Raw genomic sequence first — 12,807 nt, forward strand, 5'->3', positions numbered from 1 at the left:
TGAGATCTCAGTAAGATCAATGGTGAGGAAGTATCCATGCTCATTGAATTATTTCCAACTAGAAAAACATTATAATTTAACACTTTGACATGTTGAAGGCAATAATTTTAGAATATTCTTTTCTAAGCAAGAAGGATTTTTGGCCCATTTTCATTGACCAATTTCTTCCCCAGTACCAATGCCCAATAATTTCCATCGCACACAAGCCGACTCGATAGATTTTGGGGCCTAAGGCAATAAGTTTAAGTGGAGCAATTTTTTTTATATTTAAATATTAATTATTTTATATTTATTTTAACATTTATATTATACTTTTTTATTTAAAAACCATTATTCTTACTTTTTATGATGCATAATTACTAATTAAGTTTTTATAATCAAGTTTTCCAATATTTCATTTTCAATTGATAATATGAATATTCCATTTTTTTTTTTTTTGTGATATTGTCGATCTTAGATAGGATTTTATCAAATTTAATTTTGAAAAAAATTATTTCTTCATAAGCAACTGTAACATGTATAAGTGATACATTTAAAAAAGAATCAAATATTTTTATATAATTTAATATGTCAATCAAACACTTTCTTTTACAACTTTTTTTTTATTATTTATTTATTTATTTATTTTACTACTTATTAAATATAGAATGACTTATCACTTGATTCAAGAACATTTAATATGTCCCCAAGAGATAGTTTTACCTTGCAATTATTAATTGGGGCTTAATCAGATATTATTTATTATTTTTTTTACTATATTAAAGCCTTTAAAAAAATCATTCTTTTCTAAGTACAATTTTTGTCTTATAGAATATTATTATCTATAATTTTAGAATATTCTGTTCTAAGCGAGAAGGCTTTTTGCCTTGGGCCATTTTCATTTTCTTCCGGCCAACACTTCATCTTTGTCAACGTTTTCATTTCTCTGGAGCCGCGCGGCTGCATGCGTCGAATGATATAAATACGAAGCGGTGGTGGGTTTTCATGAAGCAATGGGCAAGAGCGAGATGAGATGCCCTTCTTATTCTTTTTTTTTTTCTGTAATAATCTCTTTAAAACTGATCAGACTGAAAAAAAAACCAAGTGACCAAGTTGATTACCCACCACGTATGGCGCTTTGATTGGGATGCAGCTGGCTTTCCAAACAGAAAGTGTGAGTGAGGGAAGATGGGTGTGGTTTGTTTTGACAAAGCAGGCGCCATGAATGCATGGTAGCTAGCTGTGGTGTTCTGTGCAGGATTAGGATATGCCCAATTAGTCTGCCACATTTAAAGCAAAAGTGGGAGCGTCAAGTTTGAAGACAACCTCTCTGCCTTCTCTCTCACTCTCTCTCTCTCTCTCTTTCTCAGTGGTCAGATGGGTATCCCAAAACCACCACTCTCCGGCCACCTGTCGCCCACTCCGCCCCATCAGCACGCTCTTCCTCTCCCCTTCTCTTCACCCACCCAACTCCATCTCTTGACGCGTTTTCTCTCGCTTTTCCAACACCTGTGCTTTCTTCACTGGCAGCATCTTCACTCCCCTTCACATTACCATATTTGGTTTCACAAGAAACAAACACCCACCCTGTTCCTCATTCATCACTCTTTCATTCATTCTCATAATGGACAACTTTTTCACACCCATTACTCCCACCACCGATACAACAACAACAACAACAACCACCACCACCACCACCACCACTACCACCACCACCGGCTTTGCTTCATCCTCTCAGTACTATTTTCCACCACTCCCCTACGCATTTCCTCTAGACCAATCTGGTCAGTGTTTGGCGTATCCTGTCGTAATTGGCGTGAATCCGCAACCTCATTTGCTATCAAAAGAGCAAGAGAGAAGGCTTGTGGATGCTTGGACGACCAAGATCGCGAGGATTAAACGCAAAATCGCACGCCAGAGGAGCCTCACCTTGAAGCAGAGTTACTCTGCTTCTTGGGCTTCTTCCTCATTAACTCAGGTGAATACACGGGAACAGGCTGATGTTCAGAACAGCAACAATGTTGTCAACGGAGATCCCTACACGTTCTGCACGCCGGATAAGAAGGTGGGCTTGTGTGAATTCTGAATTCTCAACTTGGGTTTCTCAGATTTTGCTTTTCTTTGTCACATATCACACGGGTTGTCCTGTTTTGGAACAGAGGCTTAGAGTTTTGCTTAAGAAAGAGTTGAAGAATAGTGATGTTGGGTCTTTGGGAAGGATTGTCCTTCCAAAGGTAAATTTTGTGCAGAAATCTTGCCTGTTTGTTTGGTTTTATGTTGTTTTCTGTCCATTCTTTGTGCTTGTAGGAAAAGTTGAGAAAAAGGGAAAATAAGTAAAAGAGCCAACCACTATCCTTCATATGATTGTGATCTTGACTGCCCAATAGCTAATTCCTCCCTGACTTTTCGATCTTTGCACAAAACATAAAGAAAGGGAAAAAAGAAATAATTGCCCTTCTTCTTTGTAATATTTATTAATGATCTTTCAAATGGTACTTAGTAAGGATAACTATCATTTCCTTGGAAATTAGGTAATTGATATTTTCCTCTCAATTTTCAGTTTTAGTCTCTGATTCCAAGGTGATCTAATGTAATCTTTGGTTAATCCTAATCATCATCAACTTAATCACAGAGAGAAGCAGAGGAAAATCTTCCAATCCTCTCTGATAAAGATGGGATCCAAATTGTGATCCGAGATGTGTTTTCTAACAAACAGTGGGGCATGAAATACAAGTGAGTAATATATATGCTGTCCAACCATTTGATTCTCTTTTTCTTTTTCTTTTTTTCCTTTATTCAATGGTTCATGTGAGACAACACTCAGAAGCCCATTTTGTTCGAATTGTCCGAACAAAATAAGGCCTGAATGTCCTCTCACATGAGTCGCCCGCACCCTATCTCCATCCCTAAATGCTATACATATTTAGACCAACAGTTTTGCCTATTTAAGGGTGTTTGATTTCTACAGGTATTGGTCAAATAATAAGAGCAGAATGTATGTTCTTGAAAATGCAGGTAAACCCACTTGCCAATTTTCTATTTTTAACTTCCTTAAACATTTCCTTAAACACAGTAGTATGTTCACAAATGTTTTTCCAAATTACAGTGGATTTTGTAAAGCAAAATGGTCTGGTGATTGGAGATTCCATTGCCCTTTACGAGGATGAATGCAAGAATCTCGTGAGTTTTCTTCCTTATTACACAAGTTGTTTGAATATTAAAGTTGGATTAAAAATGGAAAATAAGAACTTGTAATTTTTGCTGATTATAATGGCCTTGAACCTTTTCTTTATGTGAGACGGTATCCCTTGGAAGTAAGTGAAGGGAAACAGACAAAGGGGGAAGGTGCTAATATGGACAAAATATGTGAGATAATGGGGACACGAAGGAGATGATGTGTCGGTTATAGAATTGCTATTTAAATAGACAGATAGGACTAAGCACGTGTGTCGCACGAGCACTGCAGCTTTTTGGTTAAGACTACTACAAACTGGGTGACCAAAAAGTTTCCTGGCATTTCTCTTTCATAGTTCATACGATACAAGTGGTGCTTTTGCTTGTTTCCATTGGGATTTGGGTTTTTGGTTTTTAGCTTTTTTTTTTTTTTTAATAAAAAAAAAAAATGTTTACAGTTTAGATAATAAATATAAGAGAGCTTTACGAGACTATCTATCCCAATAAGTGAGTGGGTTGCTCGAGACTTGTTCAAGCTATTGGACTCATATGAACTCTTTTACATTTGCTGCAAAATTGCCAAAAATATGAATTGCCTATTTTGTTATAGCCATTATTGATGCAATATTAAAATGGATTGCGGACTCGTGTCATGTATGGATTGCTTACAATTCAGTCCGACAAGTAGTCCCAACATAGAGGGCATATGTTAGACTGTTTTACTCCAAACAGCTCGGGATTTGAGGTAACCTGTCCGAATTGCCAGCGATTCAATCCCGAACCAATCTTATCTTCTTATTTAGTAAGGCATATATATATCTATTCTGTTGGAGCTATATATTTGCAAGATTCATTTCATCATATGCCACGGAACTAAACTTACTTAACATTTAACAAGTGCATTTTATTCATGCGAGGGGCAGTATGTCTCCATTGAAAAGGTTGAAAGAGCAGTAGAACAGGAGCACTCATACAGACAACATTGTACAAATCACAGCTCCAACAGCAACAGCCCATATCCATTTACATACGAGGCTAGGGACGAGGAAGAAGCATCTTTAGCATTACTTATAGAGCAACTTAGACCCAAGGAAGAAGTAGAAGCCAACAGCCTTGCAACTTTGTCCATGGGAGCTGCTTCTTCACATAGGCAGCTCGTTTGATTTAAATCCTCTGGAATTCCCTTTTATGTGGATCAATTTGGTCTTCTTTTAAACCATTTATGGATTTTTATCTCATAATTAAACATATTTGTAGACATGTCCCAATCAACTTCAAGGTGATGCTTCTACATTCATCAATGTATGCCTCCTTGTGTTGTACCAATGCTATATATATATATATATATATATATATATATATATATATATATATATACACACACTATAGATTTCTCTCTCTCTTTCTTGACAGAAAATGAAAACTAAATGATACAGATAACGTGTTCGGGGGGCTAGAAATTGGAATAATGTTATATATGCTCCCACTTCCATATTTTCACGCTCATACTTTCCGACATGGTTTTTAAAATTATCATTGAATTTAAATCCAATAATGAATTATCATAAATCCAATGGTTATTTTAAAAGTCATGTCAGAAAGTAAAAGTAAGTGTGTAGCATTACTTATAAATTATTCATAGAACGTTTTTGGGATAAGAGGGACCTCAATTAGTCTATACAATCCAAAAATGAGCAACGGCATTGCTATATATATGATACACTATTCTCCCACTATTTACTATGCTAACATGGCATTGTTAGTTTACTATTGATCTTATGGTAGATTGGTAGTATAATGAGATAGTGGTGTGGCATATAGCATTGCTCAACAAAAATTGTTATAACATTAAATTAAATGATTTTTTTTTTTTTTTCAATTTTAAACTTTTAGAATAATTGTTGATTTATAGAAAAAATAGTTATTAAATTAGGACTCTATGACTTCTAAATTAAAATGAGCTGAACAATTTTATCCTCCCTATTTAAACTGAAATGAAGATGACCAATGTTATAGTGTAAATTAGATTTTGTTCACCGGCCACTTATCCCTCACATGTGGGTTTAAATTCTCCCTTAAGAAAGGTCCAACATGTTAAATACTATTTAATTTAGAAGAATGATTCACGTCTCCTACAAATTCAATATATCAACCATTAGATTTGTGGACTCATGTGGATCCCACACAAATTCAATGGTGGATTGATCCATTCACTATGGAAATGTTAAAAGACGGTTAAAAAATAAAGAATACTTCAATGAGTGTCAAGTGTCATCTCTCACATATTTTATTTAATATTTTAACAGTCATTTATTGTCATTCTACTAACCTAAGAGAACATGATCATCTCAAGTTCATTTGAATAGGATAATATCTAATTAATTATATTGAAAGGGTAATTTTCTCTTTTCACTTTTTGAAGGGACAAAAATACCCCTAAAAATAACTAGAAAATTTCCTCCAAACTTGAACATATGGAAAAATTATTTACACCAATAATTTCTCATAATTTATAGTATACATAGTGCCACATCATTAAGAGACATGCTATTCTTCTCACTCTTGTCAAACGTTTTTCAAATCTACCATTAAATTTGTAGGACCCACATGAATTGGACGGAAGTTAAATAGGAGAAAGAAAAATAGCATTTCTCCGTCATTAAGATTCTGTTTGCCAATGGCACAAAAAAAAAAAAAGACAAAAAAAAAGAGAAAGGCCTTGTACTTAGGGTTGTTAAGTGAGCGAAGCGTCTCGCGAGCAAGTTTGGGCTCGGCTCGAATATTAAATGAAGCGCTTCGTGAACACAAATCCTAGCTCGAATATTAAATGAAGCAAGCTCGGCTCGACTAGACTAAGCTCGTGAGCTCGGCTCGTATAAGGCTCGCCTCGCTTATTAGGCTCGGCTCGTATATTTTTTATCATGTAACAAATAACAATATATAATCAACATTACTCATTTACTCAATAATAACAAATATATTATATACCTTTGTTTTTGTTAAAAAAAAATGTGTGTATATATATTATATATATAATATATGTATATATTAATATAAAAACATATAAGAAATATATATATTATCATTAATAACTATTTTTTAAAATTTTAGTTGATTATGTTAGTTGATTATGTATGGAATTGTGAGATGGAGATTAATATGTTATATTTGTTTAATGTTCTTTAACATTTTAGTTGATTATGTGTGGATGATTGTAATGTTGGAATTAATTTGTTATGTTTGTTTAATGTTCTTTAGCATTTTAGTTGATTTTGTTAGTTTTAATTGTAAGGTTGACATTAATCCGTTATGTTTGTTAATGTTTTTTAGTATTTTAAGGTGCAAAATATTCTGTATGAATGATTTTTGTAATCTAATACACTTAAATTACCAAAAACAAAAAACAAAAAAAACAAACAGTCGAGCCTGGGCTCGAGCTCGAGCAAAATTAACGAGCTCGAGCTCGAGCTCGAACAGGGTTCCAACCCTGTCGAGCCGAGCTCGAGCAGCAAAGTTGGGCTCGAGTCGAGCTCGAGCCTGGCCCAAAAATAAATGAGCCGAGCCTGGACAGCCCAAGCTCGGCTCGTTTACACCCCTACTTGTACTATTCATCTCAAAATCAACCCCCAACATTCTAACTTTTTACATCATATCAATCACTTTTTATTATTATTCAAGTAAAAAAATCACTACAAAACATTTTTTTTTTCCACTTTTTTATACAAATTATTCTTACATTTTTTTTTCTCATATCAATCAAATCTGCTACAGTTTCACGTCGGCCAATTCATTTTTTAAGGCCAATGGCAAACAAAGCTTAAAGCATGGTGTCACATTATTTAAAATTTTAAATCATATAAAAAAAAATATATACACCATTTTATTTGGAGAAATGATAGGGGTCCAATAAGTTCTCAATATTTTGCCTATATTCATACAAATTCAATAGATCAGCCATTAAATTTATAGGGTTCATATAAATTCACAAATCTAATTATTAATTTATAAGATGAGATTGGCAAGAAAAAATATTTCCCTAGCATGTAACATTTAATTTCCATTTCACTCTTTCCTTTGTATTAAATAAGAGCATTGTCAACGCTTGCTTAGGCGGTTGTCGCTGGGTGGCGGTTTCATCTGCACAAACTGCCAAAGTTGCAGCGCCATTGCTAATTTGCTACTGAGAAAGGTTAGGGAAGTGCACACAATGTTAACTATTCCAATTTCCAGGTAACAATCTTATAAAAATCTCTACTTTTTCATATCTTATATTACCCACCAACCAACCCCCATTATTATAATCACCCACATAATAGATAGCTCTTTATCAAGCGGATCTTAAGTAGAATGGAATTTTATTGGTAATAGATAAATTTTGATTCTTCACGAAAAAGTTTACTTCTTGAAACCCAAGTTGAATCAAGCTGTTGTGTAATTATCCTCGTGATGGGTCCTCAGTTTTGGCTTTCTAGCTCATGATGAACCCATATGGATCCATCTGATTTAGTTCTTTAGACGAAAGCATCACTAGCACAAGGGCAAGGGCAAAAGGAATGTGGGGCCTTCAATTTTGATTCAACCATTGTTTGTCATTGCATGATGCAAAACATATAAAATTAGTCTGATTTCTGAAGTTCGGTGATAGAGGGTTCCTTCATTAGAGAGAGCATTGGCCATTTAGAATTGTAAGAATCCCTGTTTCAATAACAAAATACTGAGAGAAGTACCAGATTACTGATTGCTCGTGCTTCTAGTGATGTATAAGATGCATATTATTTTAAGTTTTTGAGATAACCGGTGATTTAACATGGTATCAAAGCAAATATCTTCAATTAAATATTTTACTTGTTACACTAGGGAGGGAGTTTGAGCCTATACATGTGAGGGGGACTATTAGAATATTAATTAAAATATTAAAGTCAACTATTTCTTATTAGTTTAAGTTTTTGGAATAAAAATCACCATATTATATATATATATATATATATATATATCATATATGTGTGTGTGATTGTTCATCTTGTCATATATATTCATATATATAAAAGCCGAGTTTTGACGTAGGGAATGCTTAGAATTGCGACACGTGTCCTCCTAACTCTATTTCCCACGTCTCTCTCTCTCCTTCTTTTTTTTTTTTTTTTTTTTGAAATCGAATAGATATATTATTGATCAATCTGGAATCAAAACATCCCTCCAGTACACAATAAATCTCCAATACGAGTTACACCCAATAACTTCCTGTCCCCATGTACACAAATTTCTCCCTGGTAGATAACAGGCACTGATGCGGGCCACCCGAAGGCTACCCTGCTCCACTGCCCCCACCAGGTTCTTCGAAATCCGGTTGGGATCCTATTCGTTGACAATTAACTACAGAAAATTGAGTGAGAGCTTCCTGGGCTTGTTGAACCAACACATTCGGATGGAAAAAAGACCCACCATGGACGAGTTCGTTTCTCTCTCTCTCTCCTTCTATCTCAACTTAAATGTCTTAAACTTTTTTGAGAAAAATGTCTTAAACTAATTCAATGGCTTAAGACATTTAATTAATTGTGCTAACTTTCACTCTTCCATAATTTGTGTTTCAACCGTTTTCTCTCTCTCTCTCTCTCTCTCCCTCTATCTCCTCTTAAATGTCTTAAACTAATTTTATGGTTTAAGATAGTTAATTGTGCTAATTCTCACTCTCCCATAATTTGTGTTTCAATCGTTTGTTATTTTTTATTTTTTTAAATTAATTGTGTTAACTCTCTCCCATAATTTGTGTTTCAACCGTTTTTTGTCTCTCTCTCTCTCTCTCTCTCTCTCTCTCTCTCCCTCTATCTCCACTTAATTGTCTTAAATCTCTTTCCCATAATTTGTGTTTCAATCGTTTTTTTTTTTTTAATTAATTGTGCTAACTCTCTCTCATAATTTGTGTTTCAACCGTTTTTTGTTTCTCTCTCTCTCTCTCTTTCTCTCTCCCCCTCCCTCCCTCCCTCCCTCCCTCTATCTCCACTTAATTGTCTTAAATCTCTCTCTTTCTCCCTCTATCTCCACTTAAATGTCTTAAACTAATTCTATGGTTTAAGACAATTAATTGTGCTAACTTTCACTCTCCCATAATTTGTGTTTCAATCGTATTTTTTTTTTTTTAAAAATAATTGTGCTAACTCTCTCCCATAATTTGTGTTTCAACCGTTTTTTGTCTCTCTCTCTCTCTCTCTCTCTCTCCCTTTATCTCCACTTAATTGTCTTAAATCTCTCTCCCATAATTTGTGTTTCAATCGTTTTTTTTTTTTAATTAATTGTGCTAACTCTCTTCCATAATTTGTGTTTCAACCGTTTTTTTGTCTCTCTCTCTCTCTCTCTCCCTCTATCTCCACTTAATTGTCTTAAATCTCTCTCCCATAATTTTATATCTGAATTCGTTTTTTTTTTTTTTTTAATTAATTGTGCTAACTCTCACTCTCCCATAATCTCTCTCTCTCCCATCACGTCTCTCTCTCTCTCTCCCTCTATCTCAACTTAAATGTCTTAAACTAATTCTATGGTTTAAGACATTTAATTAATTGTGCTAACTCTCACTCTCCCATAATTTGTATTTCAACTGTTTTTTGTCTCTCTCTCTCTTTCTCCCTCTATCTCCATTTAAATGTCTTAAACTAATTCTATGGTTTAAGACAATTAATTGTGCTAACTTTCACTCTCCCATAATTTGTGTTTCAATCGTTTTTTTTTTTTTAAAAAAAAAAATTTAATTGTGCTAACTCTCTCCCATAATTTGTGTTTCAACCGTTTTTTGTCTCTCTCTCTCTCTCTCTCTCTCCCTCTATCTCCACTTAATTGTATTAAATCTCTCTCCCATAATTTGTGTTTCAATCATTTTTTTTTAAAAAATTAATTGTGCTAACTCTCTCCCATAATTTGTGTTTCAACCGTTTTTTGTCTCTCTCTCTCTCTCCCTCTATCTCCACTTAATTGTCTTAAATCTCTCTCCCAAAATTTTATATCTGAATTCGTTTTTTTTTTTTTTTTTTTAATTAATTGTGATAATTCTCACTTTCCCATAATCTCTCTCTCCCATAATTTATGTTTCAACCGTTTTTTTTTAATATAATTTTATGTTTGAACCTTTTCTTCTCTCTCTAAACTAATTATATGGTTTAAGTGTCTTAACTATTTCTCTCTCCCATAATTTTGTCTCTCTCTCTCTCCCATAATTTTCTCCACTTGAATGTCTTAAATCTCTCTCTCTCTCTCTCTCTCTCTCTCTCCCATAATTTATGTTTGAACCAATTTTTTGATTTTTTATTTGTAATGCATTGAGTTGTCTTAATGAAGAAAACAAAAGGTTTTCAAATTCTCTATTTCTCTCTCTTTATTTAATTTTCTTTTTATCTTCTCTTGCTTTATGTTTATATCTCAATGTGAGATATATTATTATTATTATTATTATTATTATTATTATTATATATATATATATATATATATATATATATATTCATCATCATCATAATGCATTGAATTGTCTTAATGAAGAAAACAAAAGGTTTTCAAATTCTCTATTTCTCTCTCTTTATTTAATTTTCTTTTTATCTTCTCTTCCTTTATGTTTATATCTCAATATGAGACAATTAAAATATATGAGTTTTATTTGTAATATATTTAATTGTCTTAACGAGGAAAACAAAAGGTTTCCAAATTCTCTCTTTCTCTCTCTGTTTATTTTTCTTTTTCTCTTCTCTTGCTTTCTATTTATATCTCAATGTTCCTCTGTCAATTTCACACTCAAATCAGGAAATTGACAACTACAAGAGAGAGGTAGAGAGAGTTTCTAATCGTTGTTTCTCAATGATTTCTTTTCTTTATTTTATTTTTTTGCAAGAACAATTCTTTTAAATTTTTCAATCGTTGTTTCTCAATGAAAAATTATATAATCTCAATGAAGAGTAGAATAGTTATTTTCAATTATATTAGTATTTTCATTTTATTCGTTTTTTTAATCTTTATTTTCGGTGCTTATGTTCTTCCATTTTTGTTTTTGTCCCTTATATTTTTTTCTAATTTTTTTTTTCTTCTTTTACTTTCTATTTATATCTCAATGTTCCTTTGTAAATTTCACAATCAATTTAGAGAAAGACAAGAGAGAGAGAGAGAGAGAGAGAGAGAGAGATTTGCATTGCTGTTTCTCAATGAAAAATTATACTATAGTTCTTTTTTATATATATATATATTTTTTTCTAGAACAGTTCTTTTCAATTTTCCAATCGTTGTTTCTTGATGAAAAATTATACTACAGTTTTTTTTTTTTTTTTTTTTCCATTTTTTTTATCTTTATTTCCGGTGCTTATGTTCTTCCATTTTTTTTTTGTCCCTTATTTTTTCTTCTAATTTATATATTATTTTTTATTCAAATGATTACTTTTCTTTGGTAAATTTTACATTGAACTCAAGAAATAATAATGAGAGAGTTTCTTATCGTTATTTTTGGTTGATGATTTTTTAGTTTGTACATGCTGTTCATTGAGTGATTTAATTTTTTTTATCTGTTTACATGCTTAATTAATGGATGACATTGGTTTTTAAGGTTTCATTGGAATCGAGAAACGTATACAGTAGAAAAAGACAATTCTTTCAATTATATTAAAATTTTATTTTTAGTTTTTTATTTTATCTTTATTTAATGTATTTATGTTCTTCCATTGTTATCCCTTAAATTTTCTACTAATTTATATATTATTTATTCAAATTGAATATTTTTCTTTTGTAAATTTCACATTAAATTAGGAAATGATAGTGAAAGAGTTTCCTATCATTATTTTTGGTACGGTGTAGGCTGCTTTTTTAGATTATGTCAATGTTTATTGTATAGATTTTTTCGTCTTTGTTTTCCTGTATGTCTTAAAATTAGTTTCATTTACTTTATATATGTGAATGATGGTTGTAAAAAAAAAAAAGTGGTTATGTTCTTCCATTTTTTTCCCTTAAATTTTATACTAATTTATATATTATTTATTCAAATTGATTAGTTTTCTTTTGTAAATTTCACATTGAATTAAGGGAAATGATAGTGAAAAAGTTTCCTATCATTATTTTTGGTACGATGTATAATTAGATTATGTCAATATTCCTGCCAATGTTTTTTATCTCTTTCATTTTTAAAAAGAAAAATTAAACTACCAACATTCTTTTGTTTACAAAATTAGTAAACATAACTGTAATCAAATATCAATATGCTCATATATTTTAGAATACTTCTTTATTTTTGTTAGTGTAATAGAAAAATTTCTCAAAAAAATTGTTTATGAGGAGAAAGTTCAACTCCTAAAAGACAAAAGTTTACCATAATGGATTGTGTAGTGGAGGAGAAGTGGTGTCATTATTGGAATATAATGATTAATCAATCATTTCGTATAATTGATTAATCTATGTTTTTATTTTGAATTTTTTTCCTTTATATTTCGTTTTAAACTACATATATGGGAACAAATATTTAATATGTTTCAGTTTATAAGAACTAAAATTTATGAATTTTTAAATTTATTAGATATGTATTGAGTAAAACTATGGTTTAAAAGGATCTTATGAACATTTGTCATTTTTAGTAGCTAATTAGTTAATTAAGAGAAGAAAATAAAAATTGTTGTTGATAATCTTTTAAAGAATTTT

At 31.8% G+C, this 12,807-nt stretch overlaps 1 protein-coding gene across 1 annotated transcript; it reads left to right on the forward strand.

Moving 5' to 3' along the window:
* Positions 1-1,580: 1,580 nt before the first annotated feature.
* On the forward strand, positions 1,581-4,400 carry LEC2 (AP2/B3-like transcriptional factor family protein). Its single transcript, XM_059584435.1, has 6 exons — positions 1,581-2,044; positions 2,139-2,213; positions 2,612-2,712; positions 2,948-2,994; positions 3,086-3,159; positions 4,077-4,400. The coding sequence occupies exons 1-6, from the start codon at positions 1,604-1,606 to the stop codon at positions 4,314-4,316; spliced, it is 978 nt and encodes a 325-aa protein (XP_059440418.1). The 5' UTR covers positions 1,581-1,603; the 3' UTR covers positions 4,317-4,400.
* The last annotated feature ends 8,407 nt before the right edge of the window (positions 4,401-12,807 follow it).

The sequence above is a fragment of the Corylus avellana genome, chromosome 1, assembly GCF_965113065.1.
Source record: "Corylus avellana chromosome 1, dhCorAvel1.hap1.2, whole genome shotgun sequence".
In the NCBI taxonomy this organism is placed as follows: Eukaryota; Viridiplantae; Streptophyta; class Magnoliopsida; order Fagales; family Betulaceae; genus Corylus; species Corylus avellana.

Coding starts and splice junctions, on each gene's coding strand:
- LEC2 (XM_059584435.1), top strand. CDS start 1,604: ATGGACAACTTTTTCACACCCATTACTCCCACCACCGATACAACAACA. Junction 2,045..2,138: donor TCTGCACGCCGGATAAGAAG/GTGGGCTTGTGT, acceptor GTTTTGGAACAG/AGGCTTAGAGTTTTGCTTAA. Junction 2,713..2,947: donor CAGTGGGGCATGAAATACAA/GTGAGTAATATA, acceptor TGATTTCTACAG/GTATTGGTCAAATAATAAGA.